The 22,677-nt window shown below is 41.4% G+C and overlaps 4 protein-coding genes across 5 annotated transcripts; all 4 read left to right on the top strand.

The window, feature by feature from the left end:
* Nucleotides 1-816: 816 nt before the first annotated feature.
* LOC108654701 (putative inorganic phosphate cotransporter) lies at nt 817-8,200 on the top strand. 2 transcript variants are annotated; one of them, XM_018106205.3, is made up of 4 exons: nt 817-1,365; nt 6,300-6,436; nt 6,505-7,584; nt 7,683-8,200. In XM_018106205.3, the coding sequence occupies exons 1-4, from the start codon at nt 1,266-1,268 to the stop codon at nt 7,845-7,847; spliced, it is 1,482 nt and encodes a 493-aa protein (XP_017961694.1). In that variant the 5' UTR covers nt 817-1,265; the 3' UTR covers nt 7,848-8,200. The 2 variants fall into 2 exon arrangements, with proteins under 2 accessions (XP_017961694.1, XP_017961697.1); XM_018106208.3 differs by lacking the exon at nt 817-1,365 and adding an exon at nt 5,058-5,269.
* A 382-nt stretch (nt 8,201-8,582) lies between these two features.
* Nucleotides 8,583-10,896, top strand: LOC149091015 (putative inorganic phosphate cotransporter). Its single transcript, XM_018102937.3, has 4 exons — nt 8,583-8,788; nt 9,364-9,479; nt 9,543-10,622; nt 10,697-10,896. Exons 1-4 carry the CDS (start codon nt 8,740-8,742, stop codon nt 10,856-10,858), a joined length of 1,407 nt encoding a protein of 468 aa, XP_017958426.1. The 5' UTR covers nt 8,583-8,739; the 3' UTR covers nt 10,859-10,896.
* A 584-nt stretch (nt 10,897-11,480) lies between these two features.
* On the top strand, nt 11,481-14,242 carry LOC149091016 (putative inorganic phosphate cotransporter). Its single transcript, XM_018106210.3, has 4 exons — nt 11,481-11,631; nt 12,503-12,639; nt 12,696-13,781; nt 13,850-14,242. The coding sequence occupies exons 1-4, from the start codon at nt 11,583-11,585 to the stop codon at nt 14,030-14,032; spliced, it is 1,455 nt and encodes a 484-aa protein (XP_017961699.1). The 5' UTR covers nt 11,481-11,582; the 3' UTR covers nt 14,033-14,242.
* A 413-nt stretch (nt 14,243-14,655) lies between these two features.
* LOC108654704 (putative inorganic phosphate cotransporter) lies at nt 14,656-16,752 on the top strand. The gene is made up of 4 exons (XM_018106211.3): nt 14,656-14,834; nt 15,196-15,311; nt 15,381-16,463; nt 16,535-16,752. Exons 1-4 carry the CDS (start codon nt 14,771-14,773, stop codon nt 16,703-16,705), a joined length of 1,434 nt encoding a protein of 477 aa, XP_017961700.1. The 5' UTR covers nt 14,656-14,770; the 3' UTR covers nt 16,706-16,752.
* Nucleotides 16,753-22,677: the final 5,925 nt, after the last annotated feature.

Genomic DNA, 22,677 nt, shown 5'->3' on the forward strand with positions numbered 1-22,677 from the left:
AACTAGACCCGGCTAAGAATTTTCGATTAGTAGAGAGCTGCGACTAGCTGCTGCTGTCCATTCTAAACGATGCCATTCTAAACCAGAAAAGAGAGAGTGAAAGTCAGGTGAAGTGAGCTAAGTGCTCGAGATGACAGGAATGTGCGTTCAATTGTTACGGATTCAAGAGTAATGACAAAATGTTTTTCTTTTTACTTTTTTTTTTGTCTCGAGCTGCCGAAACAAGTTTGAGATTTTATTTATGCGCTGCTCTTACTGCGCGTTAGCTTGTTTTGACTTGGGAGTCATGTCTAAGACATTAGAGTAAGACAGAGAGAGATACAGATGGAGATAGAGAGAGAGAGAGAGAGAGAGGGACAGGAGCAGCAACAGCATTGCCCAAAAATCATGAATGAACATCGTGGCCCGGCGTAAAGTGGCCCTAATCTAAGGCTTGATATATTGTCTGATCGACGATATCAGATATTGGGCCAGGGTCAGGCAGCCCAGTGTCCCTGCGCGTCATTTTATTTCGTTACCTAATCTAAAGAAGATTCTGATAAGATTTGATACGATTCGAAACATTGCTCCGCTGTCCACGGGCCAGAAGTGTGCTGGGAGTTTTTTTTATTTGTTCCCCCATTTGACGCTGCTCAAGTGTCGCTCACATTGACTGAGACTGAGACCGGCCGCAACCGAGGCGTTGACTGCGCCGCGCGGCAGCGACGCTTACAGCGCAGCACCGCAGACCGTGCGCCGGGAACGTGTTCGAGTGGGCCGAGCGTAAAGAAAGCGCCGACTGCGCGAATGCCAATGCCACATATATAAATGTAGTTGGCAGCGTCGGCTCAGCGTTCAGTCGATCTGTAAACAGCAAACGCGACGCGTCCTAGCCAGCCCAGCAGCGGATCTATCAGCGATCACGATCGATCCACTCATTGGCTAGAAATAATCAATTTGTGTTTCCCATTTGACTGCAGTTAAAATGCAAAGAAACGAATTAGGCACGATCGATACTCGGCCAATTGTGCGGCACTAAAAGCGAGCAGAGCGGGGGAATTCGCTACGCCACATTAAACAGATGCTAAAAAAAAACAAGCATAAATAAATAATATAATATAATATATATAAAAACAAATATCAGTATATGACAAATATAATTTGCGCGCAACGGTCATAAAAAGTGCTAAAAACAATTTTGAGAACATAAAATATAAAAGTGCAAAATATCACTAAAATATATATAAAATATTTCTTCTATTAAATATAAATAATATATATCGAAAATGAAGTTCATTTGCTGCGGGAGCAAGGGCGCCATGGCGGTCAACGATAATGCCGCTAATATAGACAGCAAAAAGGAAGCAGAAGCCGAGGCTGGCACAAGTAAGTGGAAAATGGAAAAGGAATTACGATATAAGAATGCATGCAGAAAAGATTTAAAAAGGCTTAGAAGTTGTTAATTATAATTTACTGAAGGAAGATTAAAAATATAAGTGAAAGAGAATAGATGGATGTAAGAAAAAAAATAAAAATAAAATAAATAATACTATAATAAAGTTGTTAGATGATAGGACTATAGGCAGTACAAATTTTATTTTATTATATATTTTATTATTATAAAAAAAAAAAAAATAATAATAATTTTAAGTTACAAAAGTGCGAGAACAAGAATAAAGTCTATTACCAAATAGATAATGAGATCTAAAAAGTTGTTTAAATGCTTTATAAGAATAATCACATATTTGTGGAATATAGAACAAATATCTAGGTGAAAGTGTATATAAACCATGTAGAGAAATTTAAATAGCTTCAAGTTTCTTGCGAAGGTTTTTAAAATTAGTCTATCACGCAAACATTTTAGTGCATGAATGTAGAACAAAGCCCCAAAGTTTATATTGTTATTCTAAAAACCTTAGCAAAATATAAATGTTATGGAACATTGAAATTTGATATATTTTGCAAAAATTTCCGTTTGTAAATTATATTTATATTTGCACGTCTTTATGCGAATACCACTAAAAACCTGTTTACAAATGGGTTGCTAAACCTATAAATAATTCAAACTTTTTGTGACGCGGGGGCTTTTTGTCCCAAAAAAAACGTAATAATTTACGCAAATTCAAAAATCACTCAGCTATAAATAAATAAAAAAGTACCTTAAATAGAAAAAAAAATTGAAGTAAAGCGGATTTTTTTTTTTGTAAATCATATTTTGATCTATCGACGCTTGAATGACATGCAAATCGTTTTCTGGTGAAATATTTTGTTTATTGTTGTTTACTATTTTTGTTGGTGCACTTCAAGTTTTCATGCTCAAGTGAAGTGAAATTTTGTTGTTGCTGCTTGAGGCTCTCTTGTTAAATGTGGAGTGAAATTGTTTACGATTTGGTCAAAAGCGGCGGCTCAAAGCGAAACGTGACTTGGCTGATGATATACAACAATAAATGATATTATGAATATTATGGATTAGCCGCCGCTAATTATTTAATATACTTGGCATGGGCATAAATAAAGCTGCGCTCGATATACAATTTGGTCTGGATATCATATCGCCCGAGACAGGAAACTGACAGCAAACAGCAAACGATTAACTGGCCACAGCTACAACAACGGCAAACATTTGCTCGTCAGAAGTTTATATGCAAATTTGTCGAGCAATTGGAGCTTGTCTACGCTGTCTAGCCGCTGTTGAACAATGAGCAGGCAAACAAACGATCGACCGACAAGCAGTCTGTCAAGATTCTCAAGAGACAGGCGCTGTCTCTCGCACACACACACACACGCTCTCTCTCTCTCTCTCTCTCGCTCTCTTTTGCTGTCACTCTAGTTACACGTTTGGTATAGATCAACTTTAATGAGCGCTAGATTTTGAGTTAGCTAACTGCCAACTAGAGTAACTTTCTTTGAACAATTAGCTACGTATATGGCTAAAACATAAATCTCGCATATTTACTAAAAACACAAACACACACACATACAGATATTTAATGTTCCTGGTTTGACTAATCTGGGTTGCAAATATAACAGCTGCCAGCGGAGTTATAAACAATTAAAAAAGGGATCGATTGCTAATTACAGGAAGGCGCTGAGTACTGCTCTTACAGAGTTCAGAATATGTATGTAAAATGTATATACAAAAATATTTATATATATATATATGTGTATATATAAATTCATTTGCATTTTGTTATTTTTTGTCAACACTTGACATGCCTTCCGTACGTACATAAATTATATATATATATATTAACAGCGATGCCAACTTTTGATTCTGTAATTGTAATATACTTTACAAAATCAAATGGAAAATCTTACGAATTGCAAATTATTCAGCGCTGGCAAGGTAGGCGCCAGGCGCCAGGCGCCGGCACAAGGCGTTAGGTTTATGTTTATGTTGACACCAGCACAGCAGGTGAACACGCACACACGCACACTTGACACACAATCGAGTGACAAGTTCAAAGTTGTCTAGGCGACTAAATGAGATACAGTTAAAGCAGCAGATATAGCTGGAGCTAGAGATGCTGATATAAATAAACATAGACAGATATAAAGATAGATAAAGATATAGTTAGAGCTGCAGCTATAGCTAGCTACACAGCTACAACAACATATACATACATACATAGCTTTCCATGCAGCTGCTAACTAAAACACACTCTGCGGTTTGGCACAAAAAAAAAAAAAATAAATAAATAAACAAAAAACCCCAAAAAGCCGTCTGAGCATGCGCAAAGTGCATGATGGACCCTCGCTCGGTGACATCGTGTTATTTTCATTTAATTATTGCTTTTTGGACAGCCAACATGATCTATAATTCAGATTTGACACCTCATATCCGACAAGCGTTGACTTTATCTGCTTTGCCATTATCAATTAGCTCTATCTGATGGACATTTCAAAGTCGTTGTAAGACAATAAATAGCGAAGGCAGAGAACAAAAGCTGCATTAACTCAGAAGTGCTTCAGGCTTATCAACGTCACTTGAGCGTGCGATCCATGGCGTATACGCAATATTTACACTGGCCAGCTATCGGCTATCAGTAATGCGAATCGATACGTAACGATTTAAAGCCCTTGATAGGAAAGCAAAAGGTACTCGAACTCGGCACGATCCACAAACCATTTTAATGCGATATTCACACGAAAACGTGCCACGCTCCTCAGATGTGTGAGAAAAAATAAATAAACCCAACTAAATAATTGATATTAGATTTGCCAGTGCAATTGCATTCATTTAATTGCGAGCAGTCAACTTTAACGGCAGCCCAGCTCAGCTTATACATAATGCAAAGAACTTAAAGCTTAGTCAATGTCGAAAGCTCTTTGGTTTGGCAGTCAACAAGACCAGCACAGCTTTTGTCTGCTTAAATGTTGCAAAAGCTTTGCTTGAAAGCTTTAACAGAAAGCATTGCCAGCTGAAAAGAACTCACGGCTGCTAATGGATTATTTTGAAATACTGATGCTGAATTTCTCTGTAGAATATTTTTTTGAGTACTAAAATATTTTTTAAATATGTATATACTTCATAGAAAAGTTTATTATTGTAAATATTATATATATATTTAATTTTGTATATATTTTTATATATCTTATTTTAGCTTTTAAACTCTAAACTTTATGGCCATATTTTAGTTGAAGTTTATGAAAATTTCCAATAATAATTATTAGTTTTTAGTTTATTAACAACCTTAATTGATCATAATTAATTGCGTATTTAGAGATTAGCTAGATAAGCTATGTATATATTTTATAGCTATATTTGATTAATAATTCTATTAATAAACAGCCCTGCTGGAGCCACACAGATCAGCTAGATAAGCCCTATAGTTGACAATTATGTGATTGACAGCATTTGATTCCTGATTGATTGTTATTAAGTGCACTCAAGAAGCTGTAGATAGATAGACGACATAGGCCTAGCTACAGGCTAAAGTTCTAGAGCTATAAAAATGAAATTTACGAGCGCACATGTAGATAGACAGAGTCTATATTAGATTACACACTCATCTCGTTAAACAAGTGAACGCTCGCATGGTGTTGGAAAATATTGAAATTTGTTGTTTGCACAGTTGAGATGCGCTCGAAGACATCAATAGGTTAGTTATTGAACAGGCTCCGTGGCGTGCGGTCAGAGCAGTTTTCACCGAGCATCATCATCATACTAAATAAGGAAGCAACTGAATTGAAAACAAATATCAATACTGATTAAGTTACCTAATCAACAAGTTTTCACTTTCAATTTATACCAACATGGTCAAGAATCGTCGCTATGAAGAGGACGCAGGTACTTGATGAAGAAGAACTGACGAGGCTGCAATTTAATTCGATTCAATTGTTTGTGGAAATAGTTCAATTAAACAAATATTTAAACAGCTCTCCAAGCTGGGGCTGCGCGCACATATTAAAATTCTGTTACGCTTCAATGGAGCCCGAGTTGATTCAGAAAACATTTAAAGGCAAATCTAACTGGTTCTGTAAAGCATTGTGATCTCCAGCTGAGACAAATATTTGTTAACAAGTCAACCTATTTAATGTGAAGAATTATTATATAACTGCAATGGTTGGAGCTTTAACTGAAGCGGAACTCAATCACATAGTTAGCGCTACTATCAAGCTCTTCTAATCTCTCTAAACTTGTAATCGCTATGATAAGCAAATTCACCTGTTAGACGAGCCCCTCTTGGCTTTTGGCAATGTCATAGGCAGTTGGAAAAAAGTAGCACAAAGCGGTTATATCTCATCTATCAGAGGCGAGGACTTATCTTAAATGTACTCGGTAGTTGAGCAGCAGGGGGCGTAGGACGTGAGGCGTGGCTGTGACGACAGAAGAGGCGCCAGCGAAACAATCTCTGTGTGAATGGAATATTTTCTCCTTTTTTTATTTTCTAAATTAAACACGGGTAGTCGGGCAATCTGATGATAAGCTATATCGTAAAGTTGCTTGTGATATGCGTGATGGCAAGAGTGGAGAACGTGATATACGATTATGTATGGGCAGCCACGTGCCAATGTGTGGTTAGGCTAAGGCTTGTTTTTGGGGTAATTCCAGTGATTTCAAGTGCTACGCAAAAGAACAGCAACAGGCTAATGACCTACAGGCGACCTACAGCCAATATGGCTGATAGCAGAGCATATATTGAAGGCGTCAATCATTCATTGATTAACGCTGAGTGTATGTAAATACATTTGTATATAGTACACACACACACGCATACACATGCATGCTCTATGGCATTATACTGTGACTCAAGTTGAAGTTCAATATTCCGTTTGATAATCGCCTTGAATCACGTCTAATCGCAATCTATTTTCAGCATATGGTCTGGGCGTCCGGCACTGGCAAACTTTCCTGTTTTTCTTCGCACTGACGGTGGCCTATGCCCAGCGCGTCAATCTGTCTGTGGCCCTGGTGGCCATGACAGATGCCGCTGCCGCCAATCCCGATTTTCCGGTACGTGGTCAATATATATATATATATGAATCATATGATTTATATCGGTTTGTTTCGCTCCCTTGCAGGAGTACGCATGGCCAGAGAAGACTAAGTCCTTGATCTTGAGCAGCTTCTTTTGGGGCTATGTGCTGACCCAGGTGCCCTCCGGTCAGCTGGCTCGCAAATTTGGCGGCAAGGTCACGCTGCTGGTGGGTCTGTCCATCTGCTCCGTGCTCAATGTGCTGACGCCCATCTTTGCCCGTTGGGGCGACTGGCAATTGGTTTGCGCGTTGCGTGTCGTTGAGGGCTTGTGCCAGGGCGTGGTCTTTCCATCGGTGCACACGCTCATCTCCGCCTGGGTGCCGCCCAATGAGCGGCCTGTGCTGGGCACCTGCGCCTATGCGGGCAACCAGTTCGGCACGATCGTCATGATGGCCACGAGTGGCCTGCTGGCCTCCTCCTCCGCTGGCTGGCCGAGCATCTTCTACGTTTCCGGCGGCGTCGGCCTCGTCTGGGCCATTCTATTCTTCATCTGGGGCGCCAGCTCACCGGCGCACTACAAGAAGATCTCCGCGGAGGAGCGCAAAATGATCGAGCTGGCACAGGCGAGCGAATCCGTATCGGAGCAGCCCAAGGAGAAGCTGCACACGCCCTGGCTCAGTTTCTTCACGTCGCCGGCCTTCCTGGCGCTGATCGTGGCGCACAGCGCCAACAACTGGGGCTTCTGGACGCTGCTCACCGAAATTCCCAGCTACATGAAGAACGTCCTCGGCAAGGACATCAAATCGAATGCGCTGCTCTCCGCACTGCCCTACTTCGCCATGTTCTGCATGTCGTTCATCTTCTCGGCCATTGCCATGCAGCTGAACAAGCGCAACTGCATCTCGACCGTGGTTAGCCGGAAGCTCTTCAACTCGCTTGGCATGTGGGTGTCGATGTGCTCGCTCATCGGCCTGGCCTACGTCACCGCCGATCAGAGCACTATGGCTGTCGCCCTGCTAACCGTGACTGTCGGCTTCAATGGCGCCTGCTATCTGGGCTTCCAGATCAATCACATCGATCTCTCGCCCAATTTCGCCGGCATTCTGATGGGCATCACCAACTGTGTGAGCAACATTATGAGCATCATAGCACCTCTACTTGTCGGCTTCATTGTGACCAATGAGGTAGGTTGAAAGAGAGAGAGAGAGAGAGAGAGCAGGAGAGACATAGAGAGAGTGGGAGATAGAGACAGTCATAATATTAATTGCTTTTCTTTCTGCAGCACGATGTGGAGCAGTGGCGCATTGTCTTCTTCATTGCAGCGGCCATCTATCTGGTGGGCAATGGTCTGTTCGTCATCTTTGGACGTGCGAGTGTGCAGCCCTGGAACGATCCGCCAGCCAAGCCACGTCGCAACTCTACGCCTCAGGTTGAGTCTCAGCACTAGAGACTCATGGAGAGTAAGAGCGAGCAAACATGAGAGAGAGAGAAAGAGATGAGAGCGAGTGAGAGAGAGAGAGAGAGTCTAGCTAGTCATCTAGTTAACATTTCCAACCCACTAACTGCCTCGGTCCGCTTTGTTCGACTGAAGCTCATCAATTTAAATGTAATTCGAGTTTTGATGTATTCTAGCATCATTTGCTATTCGCATATATCTATATATGTATATGTATAATTACTATTTGAATTTGTCGTCTTAAGTTTAGTGCGTAGTCCCTAGTGCTAAGTGCCTGTTGCATATGTATATAAAGACCAAATAACGAAACTGAAAAATACAACAATAAGGTGTTAAGAAACCAATGGAATGTGTCTTAAATGGATTATTTGTGGGGAGGGAGTACTTCAGTGAAACTCAGCTGGAGGAACTAATATATTTAAGATAACATGGTGGATGGATGGTAATGGAAAATGGAGCACTTGAATAAAGTTTTTATACTCCTTCTATTTTATTTTGATTTCCCAATGCAAAGTGTAGCAGGAATTACTAAAATCTACTTCAAATCAAAACTTGCCTGAGTCTGTAATGCTGTCGATTCCCATGTCGTTCTCTTGGACAGCTTTGCTCCCTCTTTTCGCTGTATTTGGCCTACAGCAATAGACCCGTGTGCACTTTCTAGTAAGCCTCGCACCTTTTTCAGCTATCTAATCTGAAGTCGAGTTTACATATGTCAATCAAACGAGGCGTCAGCAGTCAAGCGACTCTGACAGTTGCAGGCGACAAGGGGTTAATCCAAATTTATGAAGCCAAAACACTTGACTCAAGATGCTTTACAAGATGATGTGCATCATCTAGTTGGTTAAGAGTTTTCAGAGCGAAAGGAACGCAAGACTCAAATATCATGTCAGGGAATATTAAGATGCCTAAGAATCGTCGCTTTGAAGCTGAAGGTACGTTGTCGAGTTATTCGAGTTCAGATAAGCATAGATTCTATGTGAAGAATCGAGGCTGCATCAATTATTGCTTGAGATTTATCTGCTCTAAGAATACCATTGAAGGTGATTTGAATGTCATTGGCCTTTAACTGAAATAGTCGTTAGTTTCTGCATAAATCAGCGAAGCTTAGACTCATGTTTAATATAAATATTTACTGTAATATATTTAACTTTATCAAGCTCATTGCGTCAGCCTTCCAGATCGACTCATTTCCAGTTAAATAAACGTAACGTCACGTAAAAGATAATAATGGACTTGGTCTTCATAAAGATAATCCACACGCGTCTATTGCTTAGGGAGGCTCGTCCATGCTGAGAGTTTTCAGTGGAATGCGAATAGAGAGTCTATGTATATCTATATGTATAGCAACTCTATATATCTTTAATCTAGAGAGTCTACTAGAGTTTCTGTAGAAAGCGAGCTACTCTATATATCCCTACTCTATGGAGTCTACTAGAGTAGATTTATATATTGTACATACTCCACATATCTCTACTCTAGTTATCTCCCCTACTATTTCACTTTTCAGACTCAGCTCTAGGCGAGCGACACATGCAAATATTTCTGCTCTTCTGTGGCCTCATGGTTGGCTTTGCCATGCGTGTCAATCTCTCCGTGGCAATCGTGGCCATGACCGAGCTGCCTGTAAGAAATTTCCCCAGTTCCCAGGCGCAACTCGATTCAATTTAATGCACTCACTTCCTCTAGGAATATTACTGGAGCGAGCGCACAAAGTCTCTGGTCTTGAGCAGCTTCTTTTGGGGCTATGTGCTGACGCAGGTGCCAGCTGGCGTCTTGGCCCGTAAGTTCGGGGCCAAGGCAACGATTGTGACGGGCTTGTCCATCTGCTCCGTGCTGAATGTGTGCACGCCCATCTGTGCGAGCCTGGGCGGCTGGCAGCTGCTCTGCGGCGTGCGTCTGCTCGAGGGCGTCTGTCAGGGCGTGCTCTATCCGTCCTATCACACGCTGATCTCGGCCTGGGTGCAGCCCAGTGAGCGCGCCTCGCTGGGCACCTATGCCTACATGGGCGCTCAATTCGGCACCATTGTCATGTTGGCCACCAGCGGCATATTGGCCTCCCTGGCTGGTTGGGCGAGCATCTTCTATATTTTCGGTGGCGTTGGCTGCCTTTGGGTCGCGGCCTATTGGCTGCGTGGCTCCAGCTCGCCGGCGCAGTCGAAATATATCTCCGAGGAGGAGCATCAATTGATTGAGCTGGCGCAGGCCAGGGAAGTGGAAACCAAATTGGAGCAGCCCAAGGAGAGTTTGTCCACGCCCTGGATGAGTTTCTTTACGTCGCCGGCCTTTCTGTCGCTCACGGCCACGCATTGCGCCTCCACTTGGGGCTTTTGGACGCTGTTGACACAGATTCCCAACTACATGAAGAATGTGTTGGGCAAGGACATCAAGTCGAATGCGCTGCTCTCCTCGCTGCCCTACACTGTGATGCTGCTGCTCAGCTGGTTCTTTGTGTGGCTCTCCAAGATGCTGCAGAAGAGTTCCATGTCCCTCAGCCTCAGTCGCAAGTTCTTCAATTCCATTGGGCAATTCGTGCCGATGTGCCTGCTGGTTGCATTGGGCTATGTGCCACAGGAGCAGGACACACTGGCCGTCATCCTGCTCTGCCTGACCGTGGGCCTCAACTCCGGCTCCCAGCTGGGCTTTGTCATCAATCACATCGATCTCTCTCCCAATTTCGCCGGCGTTCTGATGGGCATCAGCAATGGCATTGCGAATATCATGAGCATAGCGGGTCCACTCTTAGTTGGCGTTGTTGTTACCAATGAGGTGGGTTGTCCTCATATGGATATATATATGTATATGTATGTCTCTCTAACTCTTCTCTGTCGTTCCATCAACAGCAAGATGCCAGTCAATGGCGCATTGTTTTCTTTGTCACGGCTGCCTTCTATTTGGTGGGCAATGGGCTCTTCCTGATCTTTGGCAGTGCCTCGATTCAGCCATGGAATGATCCAACGGCGAAGAAGCAGCGCAGCCCACAGAGAGAGACGGCAGATAGTTAGGCTTAAGCTTAAGTAGAGCCCATTACTATAATTATTAAGCAATTCAGTTGTGGTATATCTATCAAATGTAACGGTATATCTATTTAAACGATCTACTATAATAAACAAAAATCAAATTTGATAATGAGCCTACACTTCACATCCACTGATAATGCCTCGACAGGCTAAGAGCAACTGCCCCACGCATGTCTGGAATGATTTGAATCAACGTTCAGGTCTATCACTCCCGATTAGACTGGCAGGAAGTCCGATTGCTTGATAATAAACACTTACTGCATAAGCTGGCAATGTCAAGGCGCTATCTAAATAATTCCAGTTACCCCAACGGGAAGTGGGCTTTACTAATTGCAGATATTGTCAATCAATTTGGGGCAATCGGAATTCCCTCTTTCCATAAATCAGCATAATTATCTAATGTCGTAAGTCATTGATATTGTACACGCTCACGCCTGCTGTTCGTCTGCTTCATTCACTTGCCGATTTATTGGGCAAATACTTTAATGCCGTGTCTGACCGCGCGTTTACCCACAGCTCACTATCTTATCAGATCGTAAATATCTATTTGCATAAAAACCAGCGGCATCCTCTGTAATCTGTCGCAGCCTGAGCTGCTGTGAATCTGAATCTCTTTAAAGATACGGAGCAGAGCCATGCATAGACTTAGTTTACATATTAGTTTTGTGCTGTGCGGTGATGCTCTACAGAGGATACACCCAAAAACAAAATGGCGAACAGCAACGGCATAGCAAAGAATCGTCGATTCGAAGATGAAGGTATTTCATTAACAACAGGATTTCTTTAATAAAAAAAAATATAATAAATAAATAAATAAATAAAATAGGCGGAAAAGTTTTCGGTATCTAAAAGAAACTATTCCGAGCTGACGTTATTTTTTTTAACAATTTGGAGTACGTAAACTCCTTCAAAATATCCTTTACTTCAAGATGTTCAACATTTTGTTGCTCTTTTGGTCCTTCGGTTATGTCATTTAGCAAAAGTTCAGTCACATTCTATTTCACAAGGGTAATTCACTTTTAATTTATAGCCCTTATCAAGGCAGATAACTTTCCTTTGCGCGTAATCTGTCATAATACTCTATTCTACCGGAAAAAAATTCCATTGCAGCTTTGCTGAGTAATGGAATAAGTTAATGGAATTATTTGGCCAGAAAGCAAAACAAATAAATAAAAAAAAAATTATTTAAAAAAAGAAATATAAATAAAATTAAATACTATCGATTAAAATTTTTTTTCTAAAAACCATATATTATGTTAAACTAAAAATTAATTTCTTTTGTGATTCGGGAAAAAAATTTACATGCGTATTTCCATTCATTAGATACTTTAATAATTGCAAACATAAATAATATAAAAAATATTTATATTATATTATTATTTTGGGAAAAATTACTCTCAGGCTCTACGAACTTAAATTGATTTCAACAAAAATCTATAAAATGTAGAAAAAGGAAATTAAATTGTTTTACCGATAGCAAAATATATAAGAAACTTTTCACTTTTCTAAGAACCTAAATGGACTTCTGCAAAAATCTATAAAACATGGACTAAGTCAATAAAAAATATATTATTTTTAAGTAATATTTTATAATGCCATTCGCTAACTCAAATTGTTTTCCCTGTCTAGATTCGGGATTTGCCATGCGACACTTGCAGATGCTGTTGATTTTCTGTGGCCTAACGGTTGGCTTTGCGATGCGAGTCAATCTTTCGGTGGCTGTTGTGGCCATGACCAATGCCACGACAGTGAATCCTGATTTTCCGGTATGCCATTTACTCAACTAAAGTGAATTTGTAATCGATTATGTACTCTCTTTCAGGAATACCCCCTGTCGGAGAAGACAAAGTCCTGGGTGCTGAGCAGCTTCTTTTGGGGCTATGTGATGACACAGGTGCTCGCTGGGGCATTGGCGCGTCGCTTTGGCGGCAAGGTCACCCTGCTGACGGGGGTTTCCGTCTGCTCAATCATGAATCTATTGACACCACTCTGCGCCAGCATTGGCGGTTGGTCGTGGCTGTGTGGCCTGCGCTTCATTGAGGGCCTGTGCCAGGGTGTTTTCTATCCCTCATGCCATACGATTATCGCCCATTGGCTGCCGCCAAGGGAGCGAGGCTCGATGACCACCTATGCCTATACCGGAAGTCAATTCGGCACGATTCTCATGCTGGTCACAAGTGGTCTGCTCGCATCCTCAGCCGGTGGCTGGCCGAGCATCTTCTATGCGTCGGGCGGCTGTGGCATCGTTTGGGTCGTCGTCTATTACATTTTGGGCGCCAGTACGCCAAAGGACTCCAAGAGCATTACAGCTGAGGAGGTCCAGTTGATTGAAATGGAGCTGGCCAAAGAGCGAACGGCCAATGCGGAGCTGCCTAGCCATCGGCAAGCGACGCCCTGGCTGAGTATCCTTACCTCGGCTCCATTTCTGGCTCTGACCGCAGCGCATTGTGTCTCGGCCTGGGGCTACTGGACGCTGCTCACGCAAATTCCCAGCTACATGAATAACGTTCTGGGCAAGGACATCAAATCGAATGCTCTGCTCTCCGCTCTGCCCTATCTGGCCAACTTTTTGCTGAGCTTCCCCTTCGTCTGGTTGGCCAAGTGCATGGAGAAGAGCGAATCACTATCGCTGGCCTTCAGTCGAAAGTTCTCCAATACAATTGGTCAATATATACCCATGTGCCTGCTGATCGCATTGGGCTATGTGACCAAGGAGCAGGACACTCTGGCCGTCGTCCTGCTAACATTTACCGTGGGCATCAACACCGCCTGCCACCTGGGCTTCCAGGTGAACCACATCGATCTGTCGCCCAACTTTGCTGGCACTCTGATGGGCATCAGCAATACATTGGCCAGCGTCATGAGTCTCAGTGCACCGCTGTTGGTGGGCGTGATTGTTACCGATAAGGTGGGTTTCACTTGCATTTTGATTTGGATTGATTTTGATCTTCTCTTTTTTCTACATTATTCCCTCAGCACGATGCGGAACAGTGGCGCATTGTGTTTTTTGTGGCCGCTGGCTTTTATCTGGTGGGAAACGGTCTGTTCATTCTCTTTGGACGCGCTGATGTCCAGCCCTGGAATGATCCACCTGCTAAAAGTGATCACAAATCCATACCACAGTTGGAGTCACAAAAATCGGATCACTGTGATAAATGATAACAAGAGATAGCCCACAATTCTTGTTCCTTATCGTACCTCACTTAGTCGTAATCTCCATGAAGGCTGCTGATAGAATCTCAGCTGAGTTTGTAATCTAACTCATATTAATCATATACAGTGTTGTGTTTAGCTTAAGTTTGTGTTGTAAATGCTTGTCATAATTGCCTAAGAGGGAAAGTTAAAACTAATAAATACAAAAAAGAAATTAACAAAACAAAAAAAAGTGATTTTAGAATTTCCAAAAACTCAATTATGATCGAGATGCGCCATAGATGTAAGGCTATAAATGAAATCAAATCGATCTATAGGCAAGGACAGCACTAACTTAGCTCTGAACTTCGATTAAATAACTGATTGACCATCAGGAATTAGGGTTCTAGCTAATATATCAGATATAATTGCGATATATCGGAAAACCCCAACCCAATAAACTTTTCGCTCTGTCATCTCTTCACTATGAACTCCTACATATGTTATACCATATTATTAAAGTCCAAAAAAGTTTTTGCCTGATCATCGCATAATAGTTTTGTGGATATATTTAAAGAGTCGCGTCTTATCTAATCATATTATAAATAAGACTATTTACTTAAGATGCATAAATACAGAAGCTGTCAAGCATTGTTGCAGCAGTCGTAATATCTTCGTCGGACTTCTAGTTACTAAAAAGATCTTGTGGAGTGCGGTAATGCAGCTCATTGAAGACGGAATATAAAAGGAATATACTTAACGGGAATGTCAAAGGAATCCAGTCAAAAGGAATACAGGATGGTGAAGAATCGTCGCTTTGAAAATAAATGTAAGTAAAGGACAGTAAAAGGAAAGTAAGGTTCATAGAAAAAAGCTGGAAATCACAGATAAAATAAAGGCCAAAACAGTAAAAAATTTGTATATAAAAAAGAATATTATCAAAAATAAATTCACACTTAAAACTTAAAAATATATTGCAAATAAATATATATATAATTTCTTTGTAAATTACAAAACTAATTCCAAAAGAAATCACTTTCAAGTGATGTTTCCTAGCCTTGAGATAAGCGATAATCATGTCAATGTGAAGACATTGCAAAACTGTTAGATAAGCTTGGCCTTGTGGGCCTATAAATCAAACGCTGCTGTGGAGCAACGGCTATAAAACTGTTTATCTCTTGATCTAGCAGCTACTGGATATGGCATACGACATTTACAAATCCTGCTGCTCTTTGCCGCTCTGACCGTGGGCTTCGCAATGCGAGTGAATCTATCTGTGGCGATTGTGGCCATGGCCGAATTTCCCGTAAGTGGAGATTGAAATTGAATAGAAGGGAGCTTGACTTACCTGCGTATATAAACTCCCTCCTTATAGGAATACAACTGGTCGGAGAGAATCAAATCCCTGGTGCTGAGCAGCTTCTTTTGGGGCTATGTGACCACACAGGTGCCAGCCGGTCCGCTGGCTCGTCGATTTGGTGGCAAGGTGACAATCCTGAGCGGACTATCCATTTGCTCCGTGCTGACTGTTCTGACGCCACTCTGCGTGCGGCTGGGCGGCTGGCAAGTGCTCTGCGCTCTGCGCCTGGTTGAGGGCGTCTTTCAGGGCCTGCTCTTCCCCTCCTGCCACACAGTGATCTCGGCCTGGGTGCCGCCCAATGAGCGTGCCACCATGGGAAACTTCGCCTATGTCGGCTTTCAGTTTGGAACGATTGTCATGCTGGCCACCAGTGGCCTCTTGGCCTCCATGGGCGGCTGGCCGAGCATCTTCTATGCATCGGGGGCAGCTGGCTGCCTGTGGTCGGTGGCTTATTATTTCTGGGGCGCCAGTACGCCGGCTCAATCCAAGAGGATAACGCCAGAGGAGAGGGAGCTCATTGAGCTGGGACATGCGAGCGAGCGAACTGAAGATGCGGAGCTACCGAGCCATCATCAGATTACGCCGTGGCTCAGTTTCTTCAAGTCACCAGCTGTGCTGGCCTTGATTGCCGTGCAATCTGCCTATGCCTTCGGATTCTGGACTCTGCTGACCCAGATACCCAGCTACATGAAGAACGTCTTGGGCAAGGACATCAAGGCGAATGCCCTGCTCTCGGCGTTGCCCTATGCGACCATGTTTGTGCTCAGCTTTGTGTTCGCTTGGCTCTCCAAGCGACTGCAGCGAACGGAATGCGTTTCGCTCTCGTGGAATCGAAAGTTGTTCAACTCGATTGGGATGCTGGGTCCGATGGGTCTGCTCATTGCGTTGGGCTATGTGCCGGCCAGCATGGATACGTTGGCTGTGGTACTGCTCACCTTCACCGTGGCCATCGGGTCTGCCAGCAACTCGGGTTTCCTGATCAACCACATCGATCTGTCGCCCAACTTTGCGGGCATCATCATGGGCATCTGCAACTGCTTCGCCAACTGCATGAGTCTGGCTGCTCCGCTCGTTGTGGGCGGCATTGTAACCGATAATGTGAGTCTTATACTTCCATTCATGATTTCATTATATTCATTATATTCGTTATATTCAATGTTCATTTCCAGAACAATGTCCAACAGTGGCGTCAGGTGTTCTTCTTGGCCGCCGGCATCTATTTTGTGGGCAACGCCCTCTTCGTCATCTTTGGTCGCACGAGCGTTCAGCCTTGGAACGATCCACCAGCCAAGCTGAGAAAGAACTCAACAGCTGAGCTGGAAGCACAAGATCAAAACTGATTACTGAGATTAGAGATTATTTTAGCACATTTGTATTGGTGTTATACACTATTTAAGCGTATTGCTGATTGGTTAAAAAAATGAAGAAAAATAAAACATAAAAATACGTAAAAGAATATCGTTAACACTTGATTTAGGATCTCAGGCAAAATGTAAAATTTGTTAGACACCAGTAATTCTTTTATTTAGCTTGCCATCTATCGGATAATTTTGGCACTACTTCAAAGTAGTTTGCATAGCCTACTTTTAGGCTTATATATATTCTGTAGTCAGTGCATGATAGACGAAGAGAATTATTATAGCTCTTATTTGGGTGACAGACTACATTAACAATTAATATAGTTGGATAGGGCAAACGTGAGGCGTGACAATTTATAAAGTTTGTAAATAAAATATTATTAAAAAAAAAATAGAAAAGTATTTTTTTAATAAATATTTTATGAATTTGTAATAGATTTTTATACCAATTGCTGTGCAAAGAATATAATACAATTAAATATGAGTTATGAATATAATTTTATTTGACATTTTATTCGGAAGTACATTTAAAATTAAAGTATATTTATGTATGTATATATTTTCATGTATTTTCATAGTTTTTTTCTATGTATATTTGCACTCAACTATATTTATAAATATCTATATATATTTACATACCACCGCATCAATAATAGTATATAATATTATGAAGCACAAAAAAAATATAATCAACAGACTTTAAGTGAATAATAATGTAATTATGGTTTACCTAGGTTGTGCAATCGAGTTTCTAGTAATTTAATTATACAAATATACGCGATTCCCCATCAAATTTCTGGCATGTCAATTTAAGTTGAGCAAAAACGACTTGAATTTGCATACTGTTTGACATTTTTTTTTTTTATACCGTTTTTTATTCAGTTTTATTTGGTGACTTGGGGCAATTAAGCCGCTCTAGACCGGCCTTTGATAGCAAATGTTTGTGCACACTTTATGGCTATGAAATGGGCCCGCATGGCAAATGTGGAAGTTGCGGTCGTGATCGTGTGACGCGAACCTGTTGATAAGCGGCTGAATTTGAATTTGAATAGGCGCACGCGATATGGACCTCACACACAGAGAGACAGAAATACACAGGCACACACACAAACACGCACAGTAATACCCGTATTTAACTGTATTTGTGTACACAGAAACACGCTGGAATATTTTAGATTACGAAATACACCAGAACACGGCACGACTTCTAAATATATACGCATAATAAAACGGTAAATTTCGAGTAAAAAAAATCACAGCGAGAAGAGCTTATAAATTATGACTAAATAAACATTAATACAAACATACTTACATATATATGTATGTATGCAAAGGATTCCCAAAAATTGCGAAATTGATTAACAACAAAATTAACTGGTTTTTTGGCAGTTTCCATTTGCAGCCTCGTGCCGTGAAGAGGAAATGAGAACGGCAAGACGTGGCAGCGGTTGGCGTGTGCTGCACGAGCAGCTGTTCTGCAAAAACAAAAACCCCAAAACTTGCCGATAATGAAGAGCGTTTAATTCGAATATTAACGCAGTTATTTATACGATTTGCAGTCAACAAGCAGCTCCAATCGACAGATGCTATCAGCTTCACAGTGCAAATAATATAAGCCACTCGCCATATCAGTTGACGCTGCGCCCTGTGCCTCTTTTTCCAATAGCTGACATGGAATTGAGTTCTTGAGTTCTTGTTGAATGCGGACGGTAGCGGCTGCAGCGGGGCAAAGGGCCCAACGATGGGCTTAAAATTACATTTTATCTGCATCCGAAGTACTTTATTGTCTGGCAACGCAGCATGACTCAAAGCTAATGAGCGCCAGCTTCAGTGGTGAAATCGTAATCGAACAGGGGACGCCCCTGTGTCACTCCTTCTCTCTCGCTCTAACTATTACTCTCTCATTCGCTTTTGTATGCATATTGTGTGTGTGTGAGTGTGTGTTTATTTTGATTCCAGCCTGCACATTTACGTCATTCCAAAGGCGTTGGACTCCATTCCAAAATCGAATTTCTGCAAATCATTTTGCATGGTGAGCGCAAAGAGCACTACAAAAAATCAACAACAACAATAAAGCTCTCGTGTGAGTTAGACAGAGAGACGTACCAAACTAGAGCGGGGGCAACACAGTCAGCGTTAACGCCAACGTCAGCGTCGGCCGAGAGCCGATTGGCATTGTACACTTGCGCATCACGTGAACGTGCTCGTCGTCGGCTGTGTGTCGAGCCGAACGTGTGAGAAACGTGATCAAAGATCACGCCGAGAGCGAGAGAGTAGAAGAGCGAGCGTGCGCACACAAACGTTCGTCAAATGAGCACGCGAGAGTGGGTGCGCCATGGCTGTATATTGAATATATGCGTGTGGGTGTGTATGTGTGTTGAAATATAACACATTGAGTGTGTGTGGGTATGTGTATGCATACAAATGGCAAGAAATTAACACTGTGCGGCGCCAAAGCTATTGCCGCTCTTGTTGCCGGCACAGCAAGCGTTGGCACCATTGACTTTGACGCGCGCGCGCCCTATCTCTCTCACACTCACTCACTTACGCTCTCTAGTTCGCTCTCAGCAGGTCTTTTGAATTTTCTTCCTGCGCCATTGTCTGTACAGGCAGTCGCTCTCTCTCTCTCTCTCTCTCTCTCTGTATGTCCATCGCTCTGCCTGGCTTTGTCATTAAGGTTATCGCAAATTGTTTTGCGAAATTCAATGTTGACTTTCATGCTACGCGATGTTATTAACAATATTGTAGAGCTTGTTTAATATTAAATATACACATATATATTTTTTTCAATTTTTGCCGATAGCCATCTCATTAAAAAAGGTAAAATTCAACCGGATTGCTATAAAAATATAAAAAACAGTTACTGACTTGTGTGCTAATCATCATCTATGCACTGTCACGCTGTTTCACTATTTTTTTATTCATGAATCAAGTTGCCTTGTGACAAAGTTATTAAGTTTTTATACCCTGAACCCATTGAAAATGGGAAATCAGGGTATAATGGTTTTGTTAAAAGTATGTAACAGGCAGAAGGAGGCGTGGCAGACCCCACAAAGTATATATATTCTTGATCGGGGCGACAAGCTGAGTCGATTTGGCCCTGTCCGTCTGTCTGTCCGTCCGTCCGTCCGTCCGTCCGTCCGTCCGTCCGTCCGTATGTATGAACGCGTCGATTTCAGAAGATATAAGAGCTAGAGACTTCAACTTTTTTTTAAAATGTCCGTATATATCACGCGCAGATCGAGTTTATCACTAAAAAACGATAACTCATTCCGATAATTTTTTATCGATAAAAAACCTTATCGAAGATCACTTAAATTATATCTCCTACATCATAATAGCTAGAGTGTCCAAATTTTAAATATATATTAAGACGTATTTAATACAATTTCGGTTTTTGTTAAAACTTACCCCCCGCCCTTATATCCACCCCCTCACCCTCATCTTTGTAAAAGTCGTATATCAAATACAAGAGACTTGTGCTTCGGTATACACATACATTTAAACATTATGATTACGTTCTGAAAGTTTCATTACGATCGTACGTCTAGAAATTAAATTATTCAACAAATAAGTTCTCAAAATATTGCCACACTGCAGCGCAACCCAAGCGCAATCGCCTGTACACATATGTGAGTGTGTGTATATGCGTGTGTTTGTTTGTATGCGTGTGTGTGTGTGTGCGTGTGTGTTTGCTAATTATTATTGAAATATAAGTTGCTTGTAGGGTTCAGGGGATCTCGTAGTCGAGCAGTCTCGACTAGAGCTTTCTTTCTTGTTTTGTTTGTGTTCTGCTGGGCAAATAGAATTAAATAAATATGCAAATAAAAGCTGTTCCTCTGCTGTTTTACTGTACCGCTTGATCTTTTGTCTCTGGTCCGGCGCCTCTTTGTATCACTGTGTTGGTGCCGTGCTGCATGATGTCACAGTGATAAATCAGTTTCACGGGCTGCCGCAGTGGCCTCATCCCCACGCGGGTCCACACGGCGCATACGCAATGATAAGATTTGCACATTCTGCGAATTAGCTCCGAGATAAGAATGCAGCCAAGCATCTAATTATGGAAGCAGAATGACTAACCATACAGGCTCTACAATCCATATCCATTTAATGCCACTGCAGACGCTCGCCTCGTTAAGTATACGCACCGCACCACAGCGAACGGAACTAGCCTTTAAATCTCTTTAGTCAAATGATCACGAGTAATTATTGTGCTTGCTTTTGGCACTTTGTCTTTGGCCACTTTGGCCAATGGCTTTCATTGTTTATTGTTAGTTGAGACCATATTAAAATATATGTATATCTTAAGAGAATAAATAAACAACAATACGCCGACAAATGAATTTAGTGAGACGAATGCCGCGATACACTATTATAAATAAATATAATTTGATATTCGCCGATTAAAGTTTGCTCTTTGATATCAACTGATTTTAGATAAATATACTTTTCCAATACCATTTAAATTTATATATACGTTTATCTTAATTACTCTCAAATACTTTCTTTTATTACGTCTCTTCTTTTGTTTAAATTTAGGTCTTATCTCAATCAATTAACTAATCGCTTATCTTTTGTTATCGTCCTCATAAATATGAAATTATTTTTGTTTATGATACGATAAAGTTCTTTGACGAAGTCTACGAATACTTTGTGATAGATATAATAAATTTGAATGTTTGTTATTTGAGATATGATTTAATTGATTGGAATTGAGAATATATAATATTAAAATACAATATATTATATATGAATATATTATGTACAGTTTCTATGTAGCATAGATATTTCGTAATATCAAGTCAGATGATCGGAATGAACCAATACTACTCGTTTTAGCTATTGATAATTTTCATTCCTAAATAGCTTTAATATATGTATTTACTGCAAGCTTTGCCAGTTTATAGTTGTTTATTTCTTTAGCAACAATTGCAACAAATTGAGTAAGGTATATTTATATATAAAGACAGATAAGCATTCCAGAAGAGCTTTGCACGCGATAGTAGCTGTCCACGTGATATATCGACTTGTATAACTATATATTGGTCTTTGTCGCCAATTTAGCTTGTCAAATTGAATGAGGAAAAGTGCTATGCCGCCCAGTTCGAGAGTGGCTGTGGCTGAATGTGAAAATTCAAGTGGCTGCACGAGCTGTGAAAATGAAAAGTTCTATTTTAAATGAACTACGTGCCGCCCGAGCTGTCAAGCAGTGACGCCCACGCAGCAGCCCATGGCTGTTGTTGACTATGTCCCACAGAGGACGCCGCCGACGACGCCAACAACAACAACAACAGAGAACAGACAGATAAAGAGAGAGAGAGAGAGAGAGAGAGAGAGAACTGCAATTAAAATGAAAATTCATTTACAATTGCAATCGCAATCGCAATTGCGGAAAAATAGAAACGCGTCTTTGACAGTTTGCCAGCGCTCGGAATTTCATTGAACGAGTGCAAAATGAAAGCCAAACCCAATTCAAACAGAGTCTAATTGAGGGTGGCTGAGGGCCAGGTTAGCACCTGGTGCTCAAACGGATGACTAACTATGCTGAAAAGTTTCCATGCGCATGCTAATTCATGTCAATTGAGCTACATCAATTGATTGCATACAATTCAATTAGTCTCGATGACAGCCAGATGACCTGGGCAAACATCCATCTCCATAGACATACATATACATATACATACGCATATATCTGTATTTCTAGCTAGCTTGACAATTGAATTCGACACGAAATATCGTTGGCAAATATTTGCTAGTCAAGCCTAAAGGTCTTTATGGTTACAATGTGTTAACCAAAGTCAACTACAAAGCGGGACGACACACTTCCCATCGACTTTGGGGGCTGGGCTGTGCTGGTCCGTGCTGGTCTGGTCTGATGGAAAATAACTCTAGTCTATTTGAGCTTGGCATGTTAATTCAATGTCAATGCTGGCTGCGACAGCCTTCCATTCTAT

The sequence above is a fragment of the Drosophila navojoa genome, chromosome 5, assembly GCF_054131105.1.
Source record: "Drosophila navojoa isolate 15081-1374.11 chromosome 5, UAZ_NAV_1.0, whole genome shotgun sequence".
Lineage (NCBI taxonomy): Eukaryota > Metazoa > Arthropoda > Insecta > Diptera > Drosophilidae > Drosophila > Drosophila navojoa.